Genomic DNA, 20691 nt, shown 5'->3' on the forward strand with positions numbered 1-20691 from the left:
AAACTTTTCCTCAGTGTAGTTCTTGTTTATTGTGTTGAAATGAAAGTCAGGTTTGTTTTCAGTTGGGACAAAATGGATATTTTGAATAATGTCCGATTCGAAGGAATTTACTTATGCAAGTGTGATTTATAGAGGCACTTCAGATAGACATCGAAGCAATATGCTAGAATATTTTTCATTACTCACTAGATTGCAGTATCAAGTGATTTATTTATTCAAATTCTCCTAAATGGATAAGCACGAAACACTACATTGCCATTTCCAGTAACATTTTTCCTATTATGGTTTGTTTGATTGCTTTAATGTACAAGTGAAACTGTATTTTGTTTCTTTCCATTCATTTGTCTCCACTTCTAATCCCTCTGCTAACTACAACATAGCATTGTGCATTAGTCACTGCTTTCTTTTAAATTATGTGACTGTAATGTGGACTAAGGATAAAGCAATTTGAGCCAACGACTTGTAGACCACCCAGTTCAGTCAAGAGTTTGCAGGTAGAACAAACCCACACTCAATAGTTCCTTGAATGCACTTTATTTAAACAACAGCATTTGAAAAAACAAAATCAAAAAACAAAACATTGTCATACAAACAAAGAAGCCAAATGATGCACATAAGTTAATTATCACTTAGTGATAATGACAATGCATTCGATTGACAAGGAAAGTACCAATTCAGGAGTGGCAATCCTGATTCACATTGTAGGCGTTTATGAGTACAAAAACGATGAAAACAATGATGAACATTATGAGATCATCTAATTTTGTCATCTCCGAAGCAAAGTACTGGAGCATTGTGCTTAGTTCAGAGGCACTGTAAGATAAACGAAAGCATTAGCAAGATGACCGAGAGCATCCTTTCTCAAAAATCCATGGGGTGCTGAAAATGACCGATGCATTTCCTTCCTCTTTTGTATGTGACATTCTTGTGTACCTGTACATTTAATATCTAAGTGATACATTTTAAACACAAGGGAAGTCAAAGTTAGAAACTGCCCAGATCTAATTGTCTAAATAATGTGTAAATATTAAAAAAAAGTGGCCTTGGAGGCCTTCAGCTTTTCTACCCAAAACTTTGAAAGTCAGCCTAATGTTATAGTGGCTTTGTGGATGAACATATGCCAAACAAATGACTAAAGCCTTTGTCTTAACTGCAACCCTTCTCAGACATGCCACTCCAGGAGTCTGCTGCCTCTCAAGGAACTACCCTCTCCACAAGACATGATCACCTCCACTTAACCTCGACACCACAGCATGGGAGACAACGATTACTTTCCCGCCTGGTGAACGAGAAAATGAGGGAACAGAGAGATGGCACAGAGAACTGAAAAGACAGAATGAAAATGAAAGACATGGATAATTGGGCAGTGACCTTGACCTAGTGCTCATCAGGGACTCTTGGAATCTTTTTTGTTTTCTCTTCAGCGTCACTCTCAGCACTAACTCTGACAAAGATGGAGAGGAGGAGGTGATGGAGTAGAAGAAGTGCGTAGTTGTTTGCTCCCGCTGAGTGGTAAGCCACCCCCATGGTAGGTTAAACACCAGTCTAGGACACACAGACACATGCGTGCACACACTCTCATCATTTATGAGGGTAATTTGGGAGGTGTATATGGACGGACTCATCAGAAGTGCTTGTCTCCAGCTGATCTAATCTCAGCAGGGCGGCGGGATTTGGAGAAGATGCTCGGAGTGTAACGAAAGAGGCGGTGCAGGCCTCCAAAAGTGACTGATGATTGACAGGCTTAAGTAAGGTGTAGATCAAGCAGGCAATCACTACCGTGTTATTAAAGACCTTTTGCGAAACCTGCAGGTATCCAAGATCTCCCAGATTGTGTATCTTGTCATTCAATGCGACATCCAGCATTTGTTCCATTTAAAATACAGAAGACGACAAAGCATTTTTTGAACACTTAAATGTAACAAACTTTAAAAGTTTTTAATGACTGGAAATAGGGTGAAATAACCTAAGACACTGTAGACTGTTGTCAGTGAAGAAGAAGAAAAATAATCAGATTTTTAAGGTTGTTGATTTAAGAATTTATTATTTTTAGGGGGATTACGATCACTTATGATTGACCATAAAGATCAGATTTGGACAAATGCAGACCAGGGAAACTCAAGCAAACAGCAAGAGTGAAAAGGTGACAGTGTAGATGGGTGAATTGGGCAGAAAATGGCTAGAAGAATTCGATCTCTCTGGAGAGGTGAGTAGTAGAGAACCACAACACACTCTTGGGCTGTCAAGGTGTCAATAGTTGCTAGGTAAGCACACCAGGCTCTTGTTCCACCAACAATTTCATATGAATTATTGTCACTCCCTGATCTTATTAGCTAGCTCTAGTCTTTGAGGCCTTACTCTGGTCTTCATTTGAATATAAGTGAAAAATGTTGCATGTGAAATCATAACAAGGTACAAAGGATCTACGCACTGGAGAACGATTTCTCGGGGTTATATACTTAAAATACAACCCATACTTTCTGATAAAAATATGTTTATACCCATTTTTAATTAATGTTCTGCTGGAATGCATTACTTGTAGGCATGTGCAGGTGTGGACACAGCCTATGTGAAAGAGTCAGGATGCTCAAAGTAATTGCAAGAATCACATCAGCATTTTGCACATTAAAGATTCTAAATAAAACATTTCCATTTGTAATAGACAAAACATGGACATAGACCACAATTATCACTTGTTTAAAACAAAAATAGTTTAAGGGTTAGCATAAGGTTAACAACAATATTTTGTCTATTTTCTGTGAAAGAGCAAGTAGCAGCTGATTTTTAAAAAAACAAAAACAAATCAGAACCCTGGATCCAAGTGTTGCCACGGTGTCACGGACGATTTGCAACAGGTGGCCATGTTGCCTCAAGTTACGCTGATCAAAGTTTCAATCAGAATGCAGAGTTCATGCTTGCTGAGTTCTGATTGGCTCAAGAGAAGGATTGTCATCATATGCACAAAAAGATAATAGAAATTCCAATGATTCTTCTTAATTCTATTGTTTTAATATTTAACACCTCATCTGCCAAGTGCTGTTCTCTTTGGAAAAGTACATAATGCTGATAGAATTGACAGTATATATCACATGATTCACTCAGTAACTGCTTCTAATTCTTTCCTCTCTGTTTTGGCAGTGTTTCTTTCTTTCACAATGTCTCTCATTACCAAAACAACTGCTGCAAGCCAAAAGCTGATATTAGACCATGAAAATAGAACTAAAAATAACAACAAGTACAACCATAATAACAATAATAACAATAACAACAATAATAATTGAGGGTGAAGATAGCAATAAATAGTGCTGTGGAGATGGGTGTGGCTAAGTGTGGTCAAATCAGGACATTGTGGGCAACAGTCAGTAAAAGAGAGAGCTGTGGGAGGTGACGGAAGAGAGATGGACTACCGCACTTCCTCACAAGCGCAGTTGCTGAAAATGGTTCACTTTTCTCCACTAGGTCAGAAGCAGATGCAGTTAGACTACACCCTCAACATTGTCCTTCTGTCCATAGCAGTCAGTCATCCTGCCAATTATGTTTAACTCAACACGCTCTGCCTTTTGAAGTGTTGAGAGAGCAAACCTGGAATGAAACCTATGGTCTAAACATATCTGTATAAAGCAAACCTTCAACCACTTGACAGAAGTGACGGATAGTGATGTTGTGCACAGTCTGTGTTGGGTGTGCATGGGTGGTGGGGGTAAAGGAGTGATTTCTTGAACCGTGTGGGACTGCTTGGAATGATCGTTGTGGCTGGTTGTGGGAGGGATGGCGCGGTCTTCAAAAGCGCCATTGGGCTAACTGTAGACCTTTCAGCACACCACATGTTTATAGTAGGGTTCCTGGGCTGGGCTGATGTGTACACCCAAGAGCTCATCTGTACCTCTAACCCAACCAACTGCTTTAGCAGTCAAGCACGGCCCTCCGTTGGCGACCGCCAGAATGCCCCATCATGGAGGGGAAGATGAGGACAGCCACAGCCGCCCACTAGACTCCCTGATTGGGCAGGAGTGAAGTTGTTAGTGTCCTGTAGGAGATCCATGGCTCATCTAAAGCTCTGTCCCTGCCATTTTAACCCTGTAGAGGTAAAGAGGGGGCATGGATAGTGGTATCTTATAAGAGACCCTACACTCTCTGAATAGAAATGAAATACTTGGTGAAAGACTGGCCGTCTTGACATTCTTAGCATGCAAGCTTGAATGCTTGTGACAACTTGGGGTTAAGGCAGCCATCTTGAAACCTGCCTTAATTTGATGATTTACATCTAGGAAATGAAAGCTTTCCAGCCAGCTAAATACTTTCCTTGCAGTACACTGTAGGGACTACTTCTGTACCATCACATTCCTGTAAGTAACTAGTAAGGTATGAGGCCAGGAGTAGCTCACAACTCATTTTTCTACACCAACACTTTACATGCCTCAACCGAAATGCAGATCTGTTTTGATTTGACTTTTACAGGTCCTCAGAGGACACTGTGTCTTTGTCAGTAAATTTCTAAGCTGTCCTCATCACTCTCCTCTACTACAGAATAGTTGTATGTGCTCACTCCTTGCCTCTCCCCACCTACAGTATAGTCTTTGCGGAGGCTGTTTTATCTCTGATATTCTGCTTGATCTCGGGGACTTGAGGATGAACTGCATGGGGGCAGGGAGCTGGGTCTGGCTGAGCCCAGAGGCAGGCCTTTGTCTTTATTCTCTTCTTGGCCAGAAGAAACAGCCGGAGTTGAGACAGAGTTGGCTCCTCCGGCCGGCACACTCTCATGCCCGCTGTAGATCTCCTCGTGTCCATCTTCACTGGACTCTGCATCCTCTGAACTGGAGAGCAGCTCCTCGTCGCGGTATTCGGATACGTCTACACCGCCGCCCTCAGATCCGAGCTCCTTCAGTCGTCCATGATGCTTCACATGATAGCGCTGGTTCTGGAAAAACTTAACGATGGTGTGTTTGGGCAGATCCAGTTGGGCTGAAAGGGTGTGAATCGCTTCCTGGTCAGGGTAGAGGCCCACGTCTTGGATAAAGCTCTGTAAGATGCCTAGAGCCTCCAGAGAGATCTTGGTGCGGGAGCGAGGTTTCTTGGTGACGTTGCTAACCCCTCCGTTGTTGCCTGAACCTGCATTACCCTGAGGGTTTTCTTCGACTCCAGAACTGGGAACAGGTTCTTCTCGGATCGGAGAGTGGTCCTTTAGCGGCTGCATGGGCTGTCTGTGAAGTGCCTAGTGAGAAAGATGAAAAGTTTTATTAGTAAACTTATAAACAAGAGTCAGCAGTATGGAATAATTGAAAACTGCTTAAAAGTTCAAAGTGTCCTTTCAATGAATGTCTCTTGGAGTTAATGTCCTCTCTGCACTTGAGTATGTGATCAACTCTGGTAAAAATCCAACCAGACTGCCCCAGGCTATGATTGTTTAACTATGTATATTGTACACATAATTCCACAAGATTGAATATTTTGTCATTGCATCATGTTTTGAGGGCATCAAGGCAACTAACAGCATCAACCGCATGAAATTCAACAGAGGAAGAAGCTAAACAAATACTCACCAAAACCAAAATAAATTACATCAAAAGAATCTGTTATGAAGAAATGTGTTTAAAGCAACATTACATTTGATGTATAGTGACAAGTTGGTTTTCATCTGTCATTTTGACAGGGATACATCCCATCCCTGTTAGCATAGACAAGTTGACTGCTAAATTTAACAGAAAAAGTAATGCAAGCGCCAAAACACAGCCAGCCAGAAATGACACTTTTGACTTTGACATAAGATGTGAAATTGTTAGCATATGCTATTGTCTTGTACACAAACAGTGTAACTATTAACATTTTCCAACAAGTCAGCAGGCTAATAGAGCTACACTATTGTTTTAACAGAGGTTCTGAGACCCTCAATATGTTTCATATGTCAATAAATCTGCCATTTTCTTCTAGTGTGTGCGCCAAAATACGTAGGAATAGGGAGAGGCACGGAAGGGGGATTGGGGGAATAGAGTGCAAAACAGTGGTAAAACAGGATAAAGAGTAAATAGCATACTGTATATTTAGTGCAGTGAAGAAAGAGGTAGGCTATCTGGTGAGCTCTGATACAAGGGAAGGTGCAGTGTGTCACAGCTGAGCTATCGAAGTCTGTGGCGCTGTCCTGCTGAGTTTATGACCAGGGTGGGGTGCCCAGTGCCTCCACACTGGAATGCTAAGCTATAAATCTGCGGTGCATTAAAATTAAAGGACCTACATAAAGATAATAGTCATGCGCCTCTCTCTCTGTCTCTCTCCTGCTCTCTCTCTATTCCCTAAATAATAACAGGGTATTTTTTAAATAATATTGAGGGCAGGCCAGACCATGAAATTGCTCCGATTTCACTTGTGGGGGCTGTTTTGGGCTGGCGCTTTACAGGAAGTGTGTAGGTTTGTTCTTTTTTCTTCTCTATTTCTCCATAATGTATTACTTTCCATGTCTCAGAGAAACAAACAGAGGCCACAAGAAAGGAAGAGAAAAAGAAATTTGAAGAAGTTTGAAGATGGTGAATAATTAGATTGACCACAAGGCATAACAGCACAAAATACCCGTTAGCTTAGCTAAAGAGACCACACACACACACGCACATTGACAAACCTATTCATCCTGTATATGTTTGCTTGTTGTGTGTATTATTTTATGGGATTCTGGGAACAAGTTAGTTAAGTTCCAAAGACAAATATACGGTACAATCCAAAATGCACAACACACACCTTACATACCATTGCTTTGGCATCCTCGGGTATATTTTCAAATTCAGAGATGGAGAGTGAATCCTCTAAAATCCCATTCATAGTGAACCGTCTAAGAGGCCTGTTCCTGTGCTCTAATGGTGGACGTTAATGAAGAGTTTTTCTGCCAAGCCAGAAGAGTGACTCCATTTCAAAATCCTGCTTTAGCTATAAAGCCAACCTCCGATTTCCTCCACCATCCAATTTATTCACCTACTCAGTTCTTAAACAAAGTCTTCTCAACCACAGGAGTCACATTTGGACAAAGGGCCATTTTTCCCTGAACTCTTTTTTTCTTTCTTTCAATATTCATCTCCATCACTTCCTTCTTTTCTAATTCCAAACTGGGATGGGTTTGTGAGTTAACTGCATTAAGAAAAGTATCTTTTTTTCTTTAAACAGAAATCAAGGCAAATTATGGTGAAGTATGAAAGAATTATAGAACATAAAAAATTCAGTTGATTCTTAATGAGGACTGGCCCTCATGGGGACGGAGGCAGGATTAAGTGGGGCTGTGTTGCCACTGGAGATGCCATTAACAGGCAGATAAATATGTAATGATGAGAAAGACACTTTCCTGTTGGTTTTCTTGTGCATGACTTCACCTTCTCCAATTATCATGTGCATCATAATTTTTCTTTGCCACATTGCAATACCTCAGGAATGGGTGAGTCATGTTTGTGTGTGTCTGTGTGTGTGTGTCTTGATATTTTTTAAGAATAACTCTACTTTTTAAGAAGTAGAGTTTAGGCAATCCACAGAAATAAAAGAAAAAGGCAACAAGTAACTAAGAACAACCCAATGACTTCATCAACACAGTACACATTAATCACTCATCCTAGTGTGAAAGCATGTTACTGCAAAACAACTACAACAAGAACAAAAAAAACTACTATTTTATCTCAAAATTGCTGTTATTTTCTTAGTAAATGTGACTTTATATCTTGTAATTGTGACTTTATTTCTTATTTTACACTTTATCTTAATTTACTGTTTTACTTTTTCACACTAAGGAGGAAACCGGCTTTCATACCCTAGCTACCATATTAAATTAAATCAATACTATATTATATTATATAAATAAAATAACTGATTAATCAAAGGCTGCAGGAATAAAGCTCTGAGTAAGGCCTTGATATCTATATTAAAGGGTCAGTGATGTCCGTGAAAATGTTTGCCATGCTAAGTGTGTGAACATGCAAATATGTGCATTGCTTGCTCGCCTCCAACCCCAGCACTCAATCGGGGTCCCAATCCACATGGCAGGGTCTATTGGGCACTCCAGTGCACATCGCAGCATCCAAATTAGCAAAAACAAAGGAGAAATTATTCATAAGAAATGTCCTGCCAAATGAGCAAAGGGAGGCACTTAAGACCATGCACACGCACTGCAGAAACAGCATGAAGATGATGTGGGACAGGGGCAGCCTTCTAGATTGTGTTAGTGTGACTGAGTGTGTCCCTAAGGTGAGGTAAGCTGCACCCAGGGGCTCACGCGGACCAGTCCTGGAGTGGTTGAAACCTTTAAGCTACATGAAAAAAAACAAATCGCACACTGGAGGTGGCATGATTCGTGATTCGTTTTTTAAAAATGGCATACGGATTCCATGGGGGGCCACAATGGTTGCTATAGGGAGCAGTGTTGGGCACATTACTTTAAAAACGTAATTAGCTATAGTTACTAGTTACTTCTCACAAATAGTAACTGAGTTACATCATTATAAAAGTATAACTAATTACCAATAAATAGCCTACTCTGATTATGTAATCCGAATGAAATGTGCATTTTCTCTCTAGGCGCGTCCACTATGCGGAGATGATGACAGTCAGCAATGTCGACTTAATGTTTGCAGCCGACACTGATTCAGAAAATATTTCATTATTAATAAGCAATTCAAATGTCTCCTTGCTGTTTTTGTCACATTCATAATTATTACTTTTGCCAGTTCTTTATGGCAAACTTGATGCGTGCGCTTGAGGGCTATATAGCCTATATAGCATAAATATTACTTAAACGCTCATTATTATGGTTTATTCTCTCCAGTATTTAAGAAGTTAAATTAATATAAATGTGATTAGTCAACTAATGGCTTAAATGAACAACTACTAGACTACTAGAAAAAAACTTATTTCACATATTTTCTATCCAGCATGTCACAAAAGGTATTCTGGTTTGAGCTCGCACTCCGCTCGCATGCTGACAGACACACACACATGGAGCATCGTACTTTATTATCAGTTTACAATTATATTTGTGTATAACTAACCCCAACACACACCAGAGAAAAAACTTTGCAGATCCTTTGGCTGAGAGAGAGCCTACTCAGATGAAAACCGCTTCAGTAATTTGTTTGATTACTCGTTACTAAAAAAAAGTAACGCCGTTAGTAACTCTGTGTATTTATAACGCCATTATTCCCATCACTGATAGGGAGTCTGCAAAAAGTTGAAAAACTGATTTGACCAAAATCCAAGAAAAAAAATACAAAGTGAATGGCAACTTTCTGCTTTGGAACAATATTTATGCTTATTTATGCTCTATAACTATAAATAACATTTTCTCTTTAGGTCTAAATTTAATCTAAAAGGTTAGAGAAACAATGCTCTGTTATTTTTATACAAAGCACTTTTTTTTTTTAGACAATATTATAATAATTACCTTTTGCTTAAGTACAATGGCAAAAAAAATGCTGGTCTTTTCAACAGGATATCCATGTACACATCACTCATTATGAGATAGAGCGCACAAATCACATGCTTTATTTGGTTTGACACGTGAATGTTACAGGATTTCATGGTTTAAACCAGACAAGGATCTTTGAGTTATGTTATAACTAGTTATATCTTATAAGGTTAAAGTAAATACATCAGTGTAGTCTGTTGGTCACACTGAGGTGGTATGTGCTAAATAAACTGTATACATGTATTTTCTGCATGTGTGTTCATTCATTAACATGCTCATGTCTGCATAAGCAGCTGGTACGCATGTGCTGACTGTGGTGGCAGGCAGGCTGGAGCCGAAGGGGCTGCTGGGGATCTGAAGAGGGTCCCTCATTACTACATCAAAAAAAAAAAAAAAAAAAAAATATATATATATATATATATATTATATATATATATATATATATATATATATATATATATATTGTCAAACCTTTCTAATCTTTAATTTCCTTTAGAAATGAAAAGTTGTTGATCCTTATCAACAATGGCTCAGTGAAATGTATTTTAGGAATTTTTATTAAATGATCAATACATTAATATTACATCACATAAAAATGAATTTTAAAAAGTATGTGTGTGTGTGTGTGTGTGTGTGTGTGTGTGTGTGTGTGTGTATATATACAGTATATATACATATTTATTTATTTATTTATATGAATACTATGAATATGAACAATGCTTTAATAAATGCACTGACTTTCCTTATGCATTTTTATGATAAATATTGTGCAAGAGTTCATGGCCAAAGTCATTGTGGAGTTACTAAAGAAACTGACTGTAGTAAAGTCCCTTGAGTCATTACGCACGTGTGTATGTGCATATATGTGTGTTTCTGTGTGAGTGTTCCTTCTCTTCCCGTAATTATTAATATCAGGGCTGTGGTGGCACTGTCTGTCAGGGTGTGTCCTAATGGGGCATTTCCTTCTGCGCCCAAAACACATAAATGAGTATATTTACACACATACACATGCTGCCAACAGACTGTTTATTCCACTAACATAAAAGAGAAAGCATGCGAGAGAGAAAGAAGCGTAATGGGCAAGCACAGAAACTGAGAGTCACTCTGTCTCCATTTGTTAGTACTTAATCTTAATACGGCTGCTTAACTCAAGTTAATAAATGTTAATAAACAGCAATCATTGTGAGTGAATTAAACTGCAATGCTTTACAGGCAGGGTGAGAAAGAAGAGTAGGTTAAAAGAAGGTGGAAAGCATTGATCCAAGTGGTTGTAGATTTATGTGTATGCGGTTTGTGTGTGAATGTATTTACATATAAGAATTAGTGTGTAGATGTGTGTGCATACTGTGAATGAATGTGTGTCTGTGTTAATACTGCAAAAGTGTGTGTCCACAGTAATGACCCTGGCTGGCATAGGGGAAAGTCCATTTAATCAGTAGCGTGTTATTTGGAATTGTGTGTGTGTGTGATTAAAGAGGTTGGGGTGTGCTGGGTTATTAGGTGTTGGCAGAAATGCTGCATGAATAATGCTGATATTAAAACTAAAGCCTCAAAGATGTGTGCATTCACACAATGAACACACATTTATATGATCTTAAGGGGCCAGTTGTTCAAAAAGTTTAATATGGATCAGAATTATCTGGATTTGGAAATCCCATGTTTTGCTATCCAGGATCAGGTAATCCATCTTACTTTTGTGCTGGCTTTTCAAAGCAAAATTGGATTGGATCTCCCTGATCCAGACACACACTTTTTCAGATTACCAAATCTGGATTACTAGTGCTCTACGGAGCCCCTAAAGGGACATGGTGATAGAAAGAATATGAGATGGGGAAAAAAACACATTTCAATGCTTTTGCATTCTCTAAGAAAAATTCCACGTTGCTTTCACCCGAGAAACTTTGCGTTCGCCTGCAAAGACATTTTGACTGGTTCATCTCTTATGATTGTGCCAATGTAGTTTACAAATAGTGATACACTCTAAAAATGCTGGGTTAAAAACAACCCAAGTTGGGTTGAAAATGGACAAACCCAGCAATTGGGTTGTTTTAACCCAGCGGTTGGGTTAAATGTTTGCCCAACCTGCTGGGTAGTTTTATTTAACTCAACTATTGTTTAAAAATTACTGTATTGCTTAATTAAAATTAACCCAAAGTATGTTGGAAATGAACATGTATTAATGTTCAATGAATAATTATTAAACAATAAACATTTATTAAATTGCTTATTAATAAATGTATATTAATAAATGATTAAACTATTAAATTTATATTAATAAAATATTAAAGCTTATTAATAAACATTCATCTTTTGTCTATTATTGTTGTCTCTAATTGCATCTGGTTTTTAATTTCCCAACTATTTTGGGTTCATTTTAATCTAGCCATATAACAATTTTTAAATAATAGTTGGTTTAAATAAAACTACCCAGCAGGTTGGGCAAACATTTAACCCAACCGCTGGGTTAAAACAACCCAATCGCTGGGTTTGTCAATTTTCAACCCAGCATTTTTTAGAGTGTACAAACACTTGGAATCAAATGTAATATTTTCATATTTACAGCTGTTTGAGGATTTTTTTTATGGCACCAAAATCGCTTTTTTTTTTTTTACTTTAGGTTAGGTTACCCAAAGGCTAAATATGTAGCCTTTGTAGCCTTTTATTTTATAAAGTAATTTATAAAGTAATTTAAAAAATATGTGTATGTATATTACATGATAAAAATGTTGTAATTTTTGACCAGTTTTAAAGTTACATTACATAAAAATTTAATTATTGTTCCTGAAATCCACTCTTCTGATGGGATCAGTATTATCCAGATTTTTTGGATCAAAGGTATCCCGATTTTACTAAAAAGTTTTGAACAACACAAACTGATGATTTTATCCAGATTGAAACCAATATTGAATTTTGTGATCTAATCTGATTTCAGAATCCTTTTTCCCTTTTTAACAACCCATTTTCAAGATGTGATCCAATCAGATAGGCGAAATCCGATCAGATTACATTTGAACAACCGGCCCAAGAGAATTATGCGAAAAACATTTATGTAGAATTTGCTTTTCCTCCACTTTTAACACTAAAGTCTTGTACACTTAGGGGTCAAATTATAAATTTTTTACTTTTAATATTAATCAAAGATTTGTGCAGAAAAAGCACCCTCTCTCTTAGGCCTTTTTTTGGGCAAAAAAGAACAGGCAATAAAGATAACTTTAAATAAAATAAAATATTTTTTATTAGACATTTTACGGACATATTTCAACCTTAGTTACAGCACTCACACATAAGTTGTGTGCTTTCTGTTAAGCTCTGTATAGTTTCTATGACACCATTCTTCAATAAAAAACTAGAAAAATCCTGCTTGACAGTGAGAATAGAATAACAAAACATGCTGAAAACTTAAGGTCAGATTGTTAAAAATTAATTTTCTGAAAACTGAATATCTGGTTTTGACATAAATATGGGTGGTTGTGTTAATTTATACATCTTCCTGACATCGGAAAGTTGTAGAAGATCAAAATGAACATTTATAATGGTTAAAATGATTTATAAATAGTCTATCTGTACTGGGAGGAATCAAGGAACAATTAATTTCTCATAATATGAGTTTCAAAAACTCACCTGAGGGTCAGTGGGCAAGTGTAGTACAGTATGCAGCCGTTCACTGTGGTGATGGCGGGACTCTTCCTCGTATACCAGATCCCTGTCTGTCTGCGGAAGGCTCAGAAACCTCCGGATAGTACACAGGTTCTCCCAGAGAGTCCTGTTCTCTGGGCTGGGACTCTCTTTCCAGCGAAGCAGCTCGCATAGCCATCCCTAAAGAAAGGAAAAGCATTACATATTTTGTTTAGCTGAAGGTACTTTTCCAACAATATCCCTAAATAGTATCAATATATGCCTTGTCTGCTTAGTTGGATACCCACTAAATCTCTGCTATAGAGACTTTGTCACTTTAATGTATAGGGATGATGGCAGAATGTGATGTGAAACAACTCACCACGCGTTCGTATTTATTTTATGACTGTCAAGTTTACTTTACAGTAAACAAGTACCACCACAAAGCATCACAAGTGCACTGAGAAAGCAGAGAGAGTGTGAAAGAGAGAGTGAAATGGTGGCAGATTAGGAAGATTTGATTATCTCTGCTAGACTGGGCCAGTCTTTGACACCAGCTGTTGTGTGCAGCCAACCTCTTCCAGCACACATTGTTAATGACCTGAGCATCTCTCTCTCTCTCTCCTTCTCCCTCAGCTCCTCCTGGCCAGCTGCAGCAGATGGGCGCGTTCAGCCGTGACCCCCCCACCCGACCCCAGACCTATGAGACCTAACCGCATCTGTCACACACACATTCAAATATACACACACCAACAGAGCAGCACTTTGCTGACACATCTCATACACGCAAACATGCGAAGACGACCCTAAAACACATGCCTCTAGATGAGGTGGTCACACCTGCAAAGCCATACCGCAATAACGCAGAGATCCTCAGTAAAGAGCAGCAGAGACCAAAGCTCTCTCAGGCTATTACATGGTAAGAATTAGGCGCAGCTGGGAGTGGGATCATATTTGACTAAATCAATTATCTCTCTTTGATCTAAATTAGAGAGAGACAAACAAATGGTCCAATAGCTTTTGAAAAAAATTCTTTATCAACACTCTGAAATGCATGCCATGCTTTTCCAGCTCATGTTTAAGAAAATGATCATTGTTGTCCTTTGCACTCAGACAATGTGGCCGTTAAAGGGTTAGTTCACCCAAAAATGAAAATTCTGTCATTAATTACTCACCCTCATGCCGTTCCACACCTGTAAGACCTTCGTTCATCTTCAGAACACAAATTAAGATATTTTAGTTGAAATCCATAGACAGCAATGACACTTCCTCTCTCAAGATCCATAAAGTTACTAAAAACATATTTAAATCGGTTCATGTGAGTACAGTAGTTCAATCTTAATATTATAAAACGGCAAGAATATTTTTGGAGCGCCAAAAAAAATAAATAAATAACGACTTATATAGTGATGGCTGATTTCAAAACACTACATCAGGAAGCATCGGATCATAAATGAATCAGTGTGTCGAATCTGCTGTTCGTAGCGCCAAAGTCACGTGATTTCAGCTGTTGGCAGTTTGACACGCGATCCCAATCATGATTCGATACACTGATTCATTTGTGCTCAGAATCTTCCTGAAGCATTGTTTTGAAATCGGCCATCACTAAATAAGTTGTTATTTAGTTTTTTTTTGGCGCACCAAAAATATTCTTGCCGCTTTATAATATTAATATTAAACCACTGTACTCACATGAACTGATTTAAATATGTTTTAGTACCTTTAAGGATCTTGAGAGAGGAAATGTCATTGCTCCCTATGGAGGCCTCACAGAGCCATCGGATTTCAACTAAAATATCTTAATTTGTGTTCCGAAGATTTACGGAGGTTTTACGGGTGTGGACCAGCATGAGGGTGAGTAATAAATGACAGAATTTTCATTTTTGGGTGAACTAACCCTTTAATTTTTTCCATACCTGTCAATGTCAAGTGAACTGAGAAAATTTACCACCCACATGCACATATATGTTTTAGTGGAAATTATATATATATATATATATATATATAATATATATATATATATATAAAGAGAGAGAGATATGTATATATAAAGAGAGAGAGAGAGAGATACATACATACATACTAGTGTTCAAAAGAAATCTAGGCTGCATTTATTTGATAAAAAATTCAGTAAAATCTGTAACATTGTAAAATATTATTACAATAAAAAACTGTTTTCTACTTTATTATATTATATATATATATATATATATATATATATATATATATATATATATATATATATATATATATATATATATATATATATATATATATATATTAACTGTCTCAAATATCCTATCCCTCAGCATTTCAAGCACATAAAAGTCCCTTTATTCTATAGTCTTTGTTAATATGTATTAATTTTTAAATTATTTTCATAATAAAAGCCATTAAGTTCATAAATCCATTTAAGCTGAAGTACCTGAAAAGCACCTCATATAATTTATTCCTGTGATGGCAAAGCTGAATTTTCAGCATCATTACTCCAGTCTTCAGTGTCACATGATCCTTCAGAAATCACTCTAATGTGATGATTTGCTGCTCAAGCAACATTTGCTATTATTATCAATGTTGAAGATAGCTGTGCCGCTTAACATTTTTGCAGAAACTGTGAATTTATTTTTATTTATGTATGACAAAGGAAAATATACATTTAAATTGCTCTTTTTATTTGCTCACCAAAGCCTTTTTTTACTCAGTAGTGGAGTTAGCCAAGTGTTAATTTTGGACTCTAATTTTATGAATAAGCTTAAAAAACAATTTAAAAAAAAAAGCAAAAGTAGATTCCCGTGATGTGCTTTTCATAACTGCTACAATGAAAATTTACAGCTAGTAAATATTTGAGTTTTTTTTTTTTAAAGCCTCAAAAATATTTAAGCCTCAAAGCCAGTATTGCACTTCTATGATATACACATACTTCTAGTCACAATATTCTGCATTCTTTATATACCTATCTGGGAACAAGTGTCAATGTAAAACGTATGAGAACATTAATCAGATCAGTCTATGGAACACTGGATGCATGTCTGTATCACAGCATAAGTCACGATGACTCATGGGATGGGAGAGAAAATCACTGAAAGAAGGAATGAGATTCTTTGGCAGGATCTGGAATGGTAAGTCAGAGATGAACAAATGGAAGACATTTATCAGGCTATCTGTTGATGTTGATGTTGATGTTTTTGTTTATCAACTACAGAGACGCGCCAGAATCAGATATAAGTTCCTGCACAGACGGACACCGTTACTTCCCCTACAGTGACTGAGGAAAGAACATGTAGGCTAAGTGTAAACTTTAGTTTTTTTTTTAGAATAAAACAAATCAGTTTGAAGTAACTGTCTCAAATATCCTATCCCTCAGCATTTCAAGCACATAAAATAGATTTTTAAAATGATTAATATGTATTAATTTTTAAATTATTTTCATAATAAAAGCCATTTAAGTTCATAAATCAATTTAAGCTGAAGGACATGAAAAGCACCTCATGTACCCAACCTCACTTTCACAGTGTACACTTAGTTGACTCAAATACATTACTAACAATAATCATATAAAGATACCAAGTTGATTAAATTCTCCAGTACAATAAAATAAAATGCAAACTTATATATAAGATGTTCTGGAAAAGTAGAAGACAAAAGTATTTTGATTCCCCTGTGTATTTGCTCATTTTTAAGTTCAGTTGAAGGTTTAGTTTTGGCATTATGTTATATGAAAGGATGAAAACGTGTCAGGTTTATAAACAATAATGAGAAAATCTGGGTAAATAATTACTGAATCAGTTCTTACTTGACTCTTATTGGCCGCCACCTTGGCAAAAAGTGCCTGAGACACTTTTGCCCGTTTCATCTCCTGCTGGATTTCGTCATAGATGGCTGAGGTGATATTAACGAGCGGTTCCAGTTTCAGGGGAAGGTCAGGATTAGGACCAGAAGTCTTGGACTGTGAGGGTCCAGCGGTCAAAGTTAACAAAGTAACAAAGGAGACAGATTGGTTAGATAAACATTCATAATTGCTACAGAGAGTACAATATGACAACATTCATGGATCCTTGTTTGTACCTGCAATGTACTACGATTTTAGCAGATAAATCATTAAAGCATCCATAAGTAAACTCTTTGTAGTACGTGTTTGAAGTATGGTGTATTGATTTTAGAGTGGTGTGTTTTCTCATTCAATGTTTGAAGTTGCTCTGCAGGCACAGGCAAGTAATCTCACATTCCCCAGTAAAAACGATTGCAAGATAAACATATACAGACATAATAGTAATGATAATACACAACCACATTCCCTAAGACCAAAGAATGAGAACTTTGTTCTCATATCAGAAGGATTTTTATTATCTGCATGGGTTCATTCACAGTGGTCCTGAGGTTGAAAGCAGGCGCATTCATATGCTTCATACAAGCATTCTGGAAAGTCCACGCACCAGGTTCCAGGTCATTTAATATAAACATGCCATGACAGGAGAAAAGCCATGCTTTCCTGCATTTGTCATTTTAGAGAATCAAGAGCTTGTGAACCTGAAGTTTTTAATGGGTGTGAACCCTGTAATCGCTAACAAACATTAATATAAACAGTATAAATTTGTACCTTCTGTAGTAACTTGACTTATTGAGCATTTATTTTCAAAATGGGAAAAGTGTCATGCCTACAACTGATCACTACTCATACAGATCATGGAGGTCTCGGATGAGGTACACTCTATGAGGAAATGAAGTGAGTGTTGATGTAATCCTCACCGAGTTTGTGATTTTGGTCTTATTCTTCCAAATAGATGCCCACGCGTCAGGAGTTAACTGTTCATCGATGCTGCGCTCCCACACTTTCTGCATTGGGAGGTATGGCGTGACATTAGCAATAAGGAGGTAGCAATCAGATTTTAGCTAGTTTGACCCTTAGAGGGCACTGTCTTGAAACTCAGTGTGGTTGTTTTAGTGAATTATCCATATTGTTATTCTCAGTACGTCAGTATGTATTAATATATTTAAAGACAAAATATAATTTACATCATACTAGAATACGCTTTACCTAAAACTGTCAATGGAACTAAACATTTCACCTTTGTTTTTTGACTGGAATAGGCTGGAATACACTACAAGACTTTTGCCGAGATTTTTGCAGAGGATTCTATGCTAGTTGATGAAAGTCAGAGCCACTCTGCAGATTTTGGGCAGTTGGAATTTACATATTTCACAGATAATTGCGTATATGTAATAATAGATTATGATAGGTACTCAGATTTTTTTAGCTTCAGACTACTTGTGTTCTGAACGACTTGAAAGTCTGGTAGTCTGTGAGTGTTTAGTATTGTATATATATATAGTATTTTAAAATCTCTTCAGATTTTAAAAGTCATGTAGTGCATTCCATCCTTTAATAAACTCAGTTCTTGCATTTTCTTTTTAAAACTTAGCTCTATAACAGCCTGATATGGATTACAAAGAAAACAACAAAGTGTAAGCCAAACAAAACAAGTAAACAGATCACATGAATCCAGACAGAAACAAAAGCAATCTCATAGGCGTACAGATAAACATTTCAGAATCAGACACAACAAAAGCTTTCAGGTATTTCTACACCCAGTTAATCATACAAACACAGACGCAACAGGGGAAGAGGGATGTGTAGGGGGCTGAACCTTATCAAGGGTGGAAAAGTGGGGTACCTGAGAGAGGCGGGCGCCCCCAGGGCTGGGGTTTGTGCTTGGGGGCAGACTCACAGGAGGGTTCATGCTGCGTTCTCGCTCTTCCTGGTAAATGCGGTCCCTCTCGCTCTCAGGTAAGTTCAAGAAGTTCTGCATCGCTTTGAGGTTCACCAGCAAGGACTGAGAGGCTGAACGTGGGTCTTCCTCTTTTCGCAAGATCTCCGACAACAGGCCCTGGTGTACACACATAAGCACATACGTAAGCACAGGGGAAGCACTGTGAAGAAGGCTAATTCTTTCACAACGCATTTATGCAGCAACTTCACCTGCACCATGTAAGTCTCCACCCACACTTTGACTGACTGTGCACTATGTTGGATGTAATTGAACATAATTTAGACCTGCAGTGACTCTGTGAATTCACCAGGTGTGAGAGGGTGTATGAGATCACCCTCTCACACCATGACCAGAGCAATCACACTGACATGCTCAAAGCGACTCACAGATTTGAAACCTTCAACAGAAAAACTCTGACACTTTGATGATCCTCTTGTATTTAGTTCAGTGCCAAATTAAACTTGTTTAGTCCTGATTGGTATATGATTTAGTCTGTGTATGGGATAGTGACTAGGGCTGGCAATAAACCTTATAAATATTATGTTGTGATATTCTTTTTTTGTGATAGATTTTTGCTGATATTCAATACATTTCTCAATATTTATGTATTATGCATAGGTCTTTACAATTAAAGAAAATCTCAGCTTGTTTTTAACAACACATTTCAGTTGTGCGACAAATTGTCAGTTAATTGAATTGAGTAATCTTTAAAGACAGCATGAAATGGAAATTGACCCTATCTATTTTCTAAATGGATGTTTTTGATTTTATTGTGAACGATTCATCCATGTATGTTTAATTTTTATTTATTATTTTTTTTGACCTTGTAATTTTAAGTAAATCTTATGTTTTAAAACGACAAACTTCTCTCTTTTGACATATACCACACTTCTCCAATCGTCTGCTTAAACTCTGCCCCTTTTTTTACAATTGACTGCAAACTAGCATTCAGATCTGTCTCCATCCAATCAACAAAAAGAGGAAGTGCTGAAACAAGTCCCCACCCTATATTTTTTTTATTTTTCGATAATACTTTTTTTTGAGTGTAACTTACAGAAATGTCATAGCCAAATAAAAAGCACATTAAAATCATTGCAATATTCATGTTACACAAGCAAAATAATTATGAAAACATCATGAATATTCAATACATTGCCCCACCCTAGAGACTAGTATGTTCTGAAGAGGTTCTTTGCTATTATACTTGGTGTACCTTGTTTCTCTTTGAACTGTCTCCATCCTGCGAACAATATGAGTACTATTTCAGCACCATGCTGTCTGTACTATACCTGTGTACGGTTGAAGGCAACTCGAGCGAACACTGCTTGCGAGACACTGGCCCTTTTCAGCTCATCTCGCACCTGTTGGTAGATATCAGATGAGACTTCTGCAGCCGAGGGGTTGGACCCGGGCTCTCCGGGGCCACCGGACTTGCTAGGCCGTGGGATGGGTGGGTGATTGAGAAACTGCTGGTTAAGAGCCTGCGGGTGCTGATGCAGGAGACGGCTGACGGCCAGCTGCTGGTTGATAAGATGGGCCATGGCTAACTGCTGTCTCACCAGCTGTGGACTGAGCTGGGGTGAGAGAAGTCCTCCGGGTGCCAAAAGAGGTTGCAAGGCGGCAGGCGGAGGTGGAGGAGGCACCTGGGCCCGTAGAGGAGGACTGTGATGGAGCTGCCCATGAGATGATGAAACTTGGGGCTGCCCTTGGGATGGAGGCTGAGACTGGGCTGAATTCTGAGGTTCTCCAGAGCCACCTTTCACAAGAGAGCTGGCACTGTTCAACGGACCAAGCTGTGCCAGACCAGCCAGGTGAGGGGGCGGACGCTGGGCTAATACACAGAAGTCAGCAAGACTGTCCCTTTCAACTGCAGAGGGATGG

At 37.9% G+C, this 20691-nt stretch overlaps 1 protein-coding gene across 9 annotated transcripts in view; it reads right to left on the reverse strand.

Moving 5' to 3' along the window:
* Nucleotides 1-676: 676 nt before the first annotated feature.
* satb2 (SATB homeobox 2) overlaps nt 677-20691 on the reverse strand; it is a 52464-nt gene continuing 32449 nt past the window's right edge. For all 9 annotated transcript variants that reach the window (XM_067409772.1, XM_067409768.1, XM_067409771.1 and 6 more), the window contains 6 exons: nt 20100-20677; nt 18715-18927; nt 17789-17875; nt 16836-16988; nt 13049-13243; nt 677-5212 (listed from right to left, as the gene is read on the reverse strand). In XM_067409772.1, the coding sequence (XP_067265873.1) occupies nt 4592-5212; nt 13049-13243; nt 16836-16988; nt 17789-17875; nt 18715-18927; nt 20100-20677 (1847 nt within the window). In that variant the 3' untranslated portion in view covers nt 677-4591. The remainder of the gene's footprint in view (nt 5213-13048; nt 13244-16835; nt 16989-17788; nt 17876-18714; nt 18928-20099; nt 20678-20691) is intronic.

The sequence above is a fragment of the Chanodichthys erythropterus genome, chromosome 14 (assembly GCF_024489055.1).
Source record: "Chanodichthys erythropterus isolate Z2021 chromosome 14, ASM2448905v1, whole genome shotgun sequence".
Classification (NCBI taxonomy): domain Eukaryota; kingdom Metazoa; phylum Chordata; class Actinopteri; order Cypriniformes; family Xenocyprididae; genus Chanodichthys; species Chanodichthys erythropterus.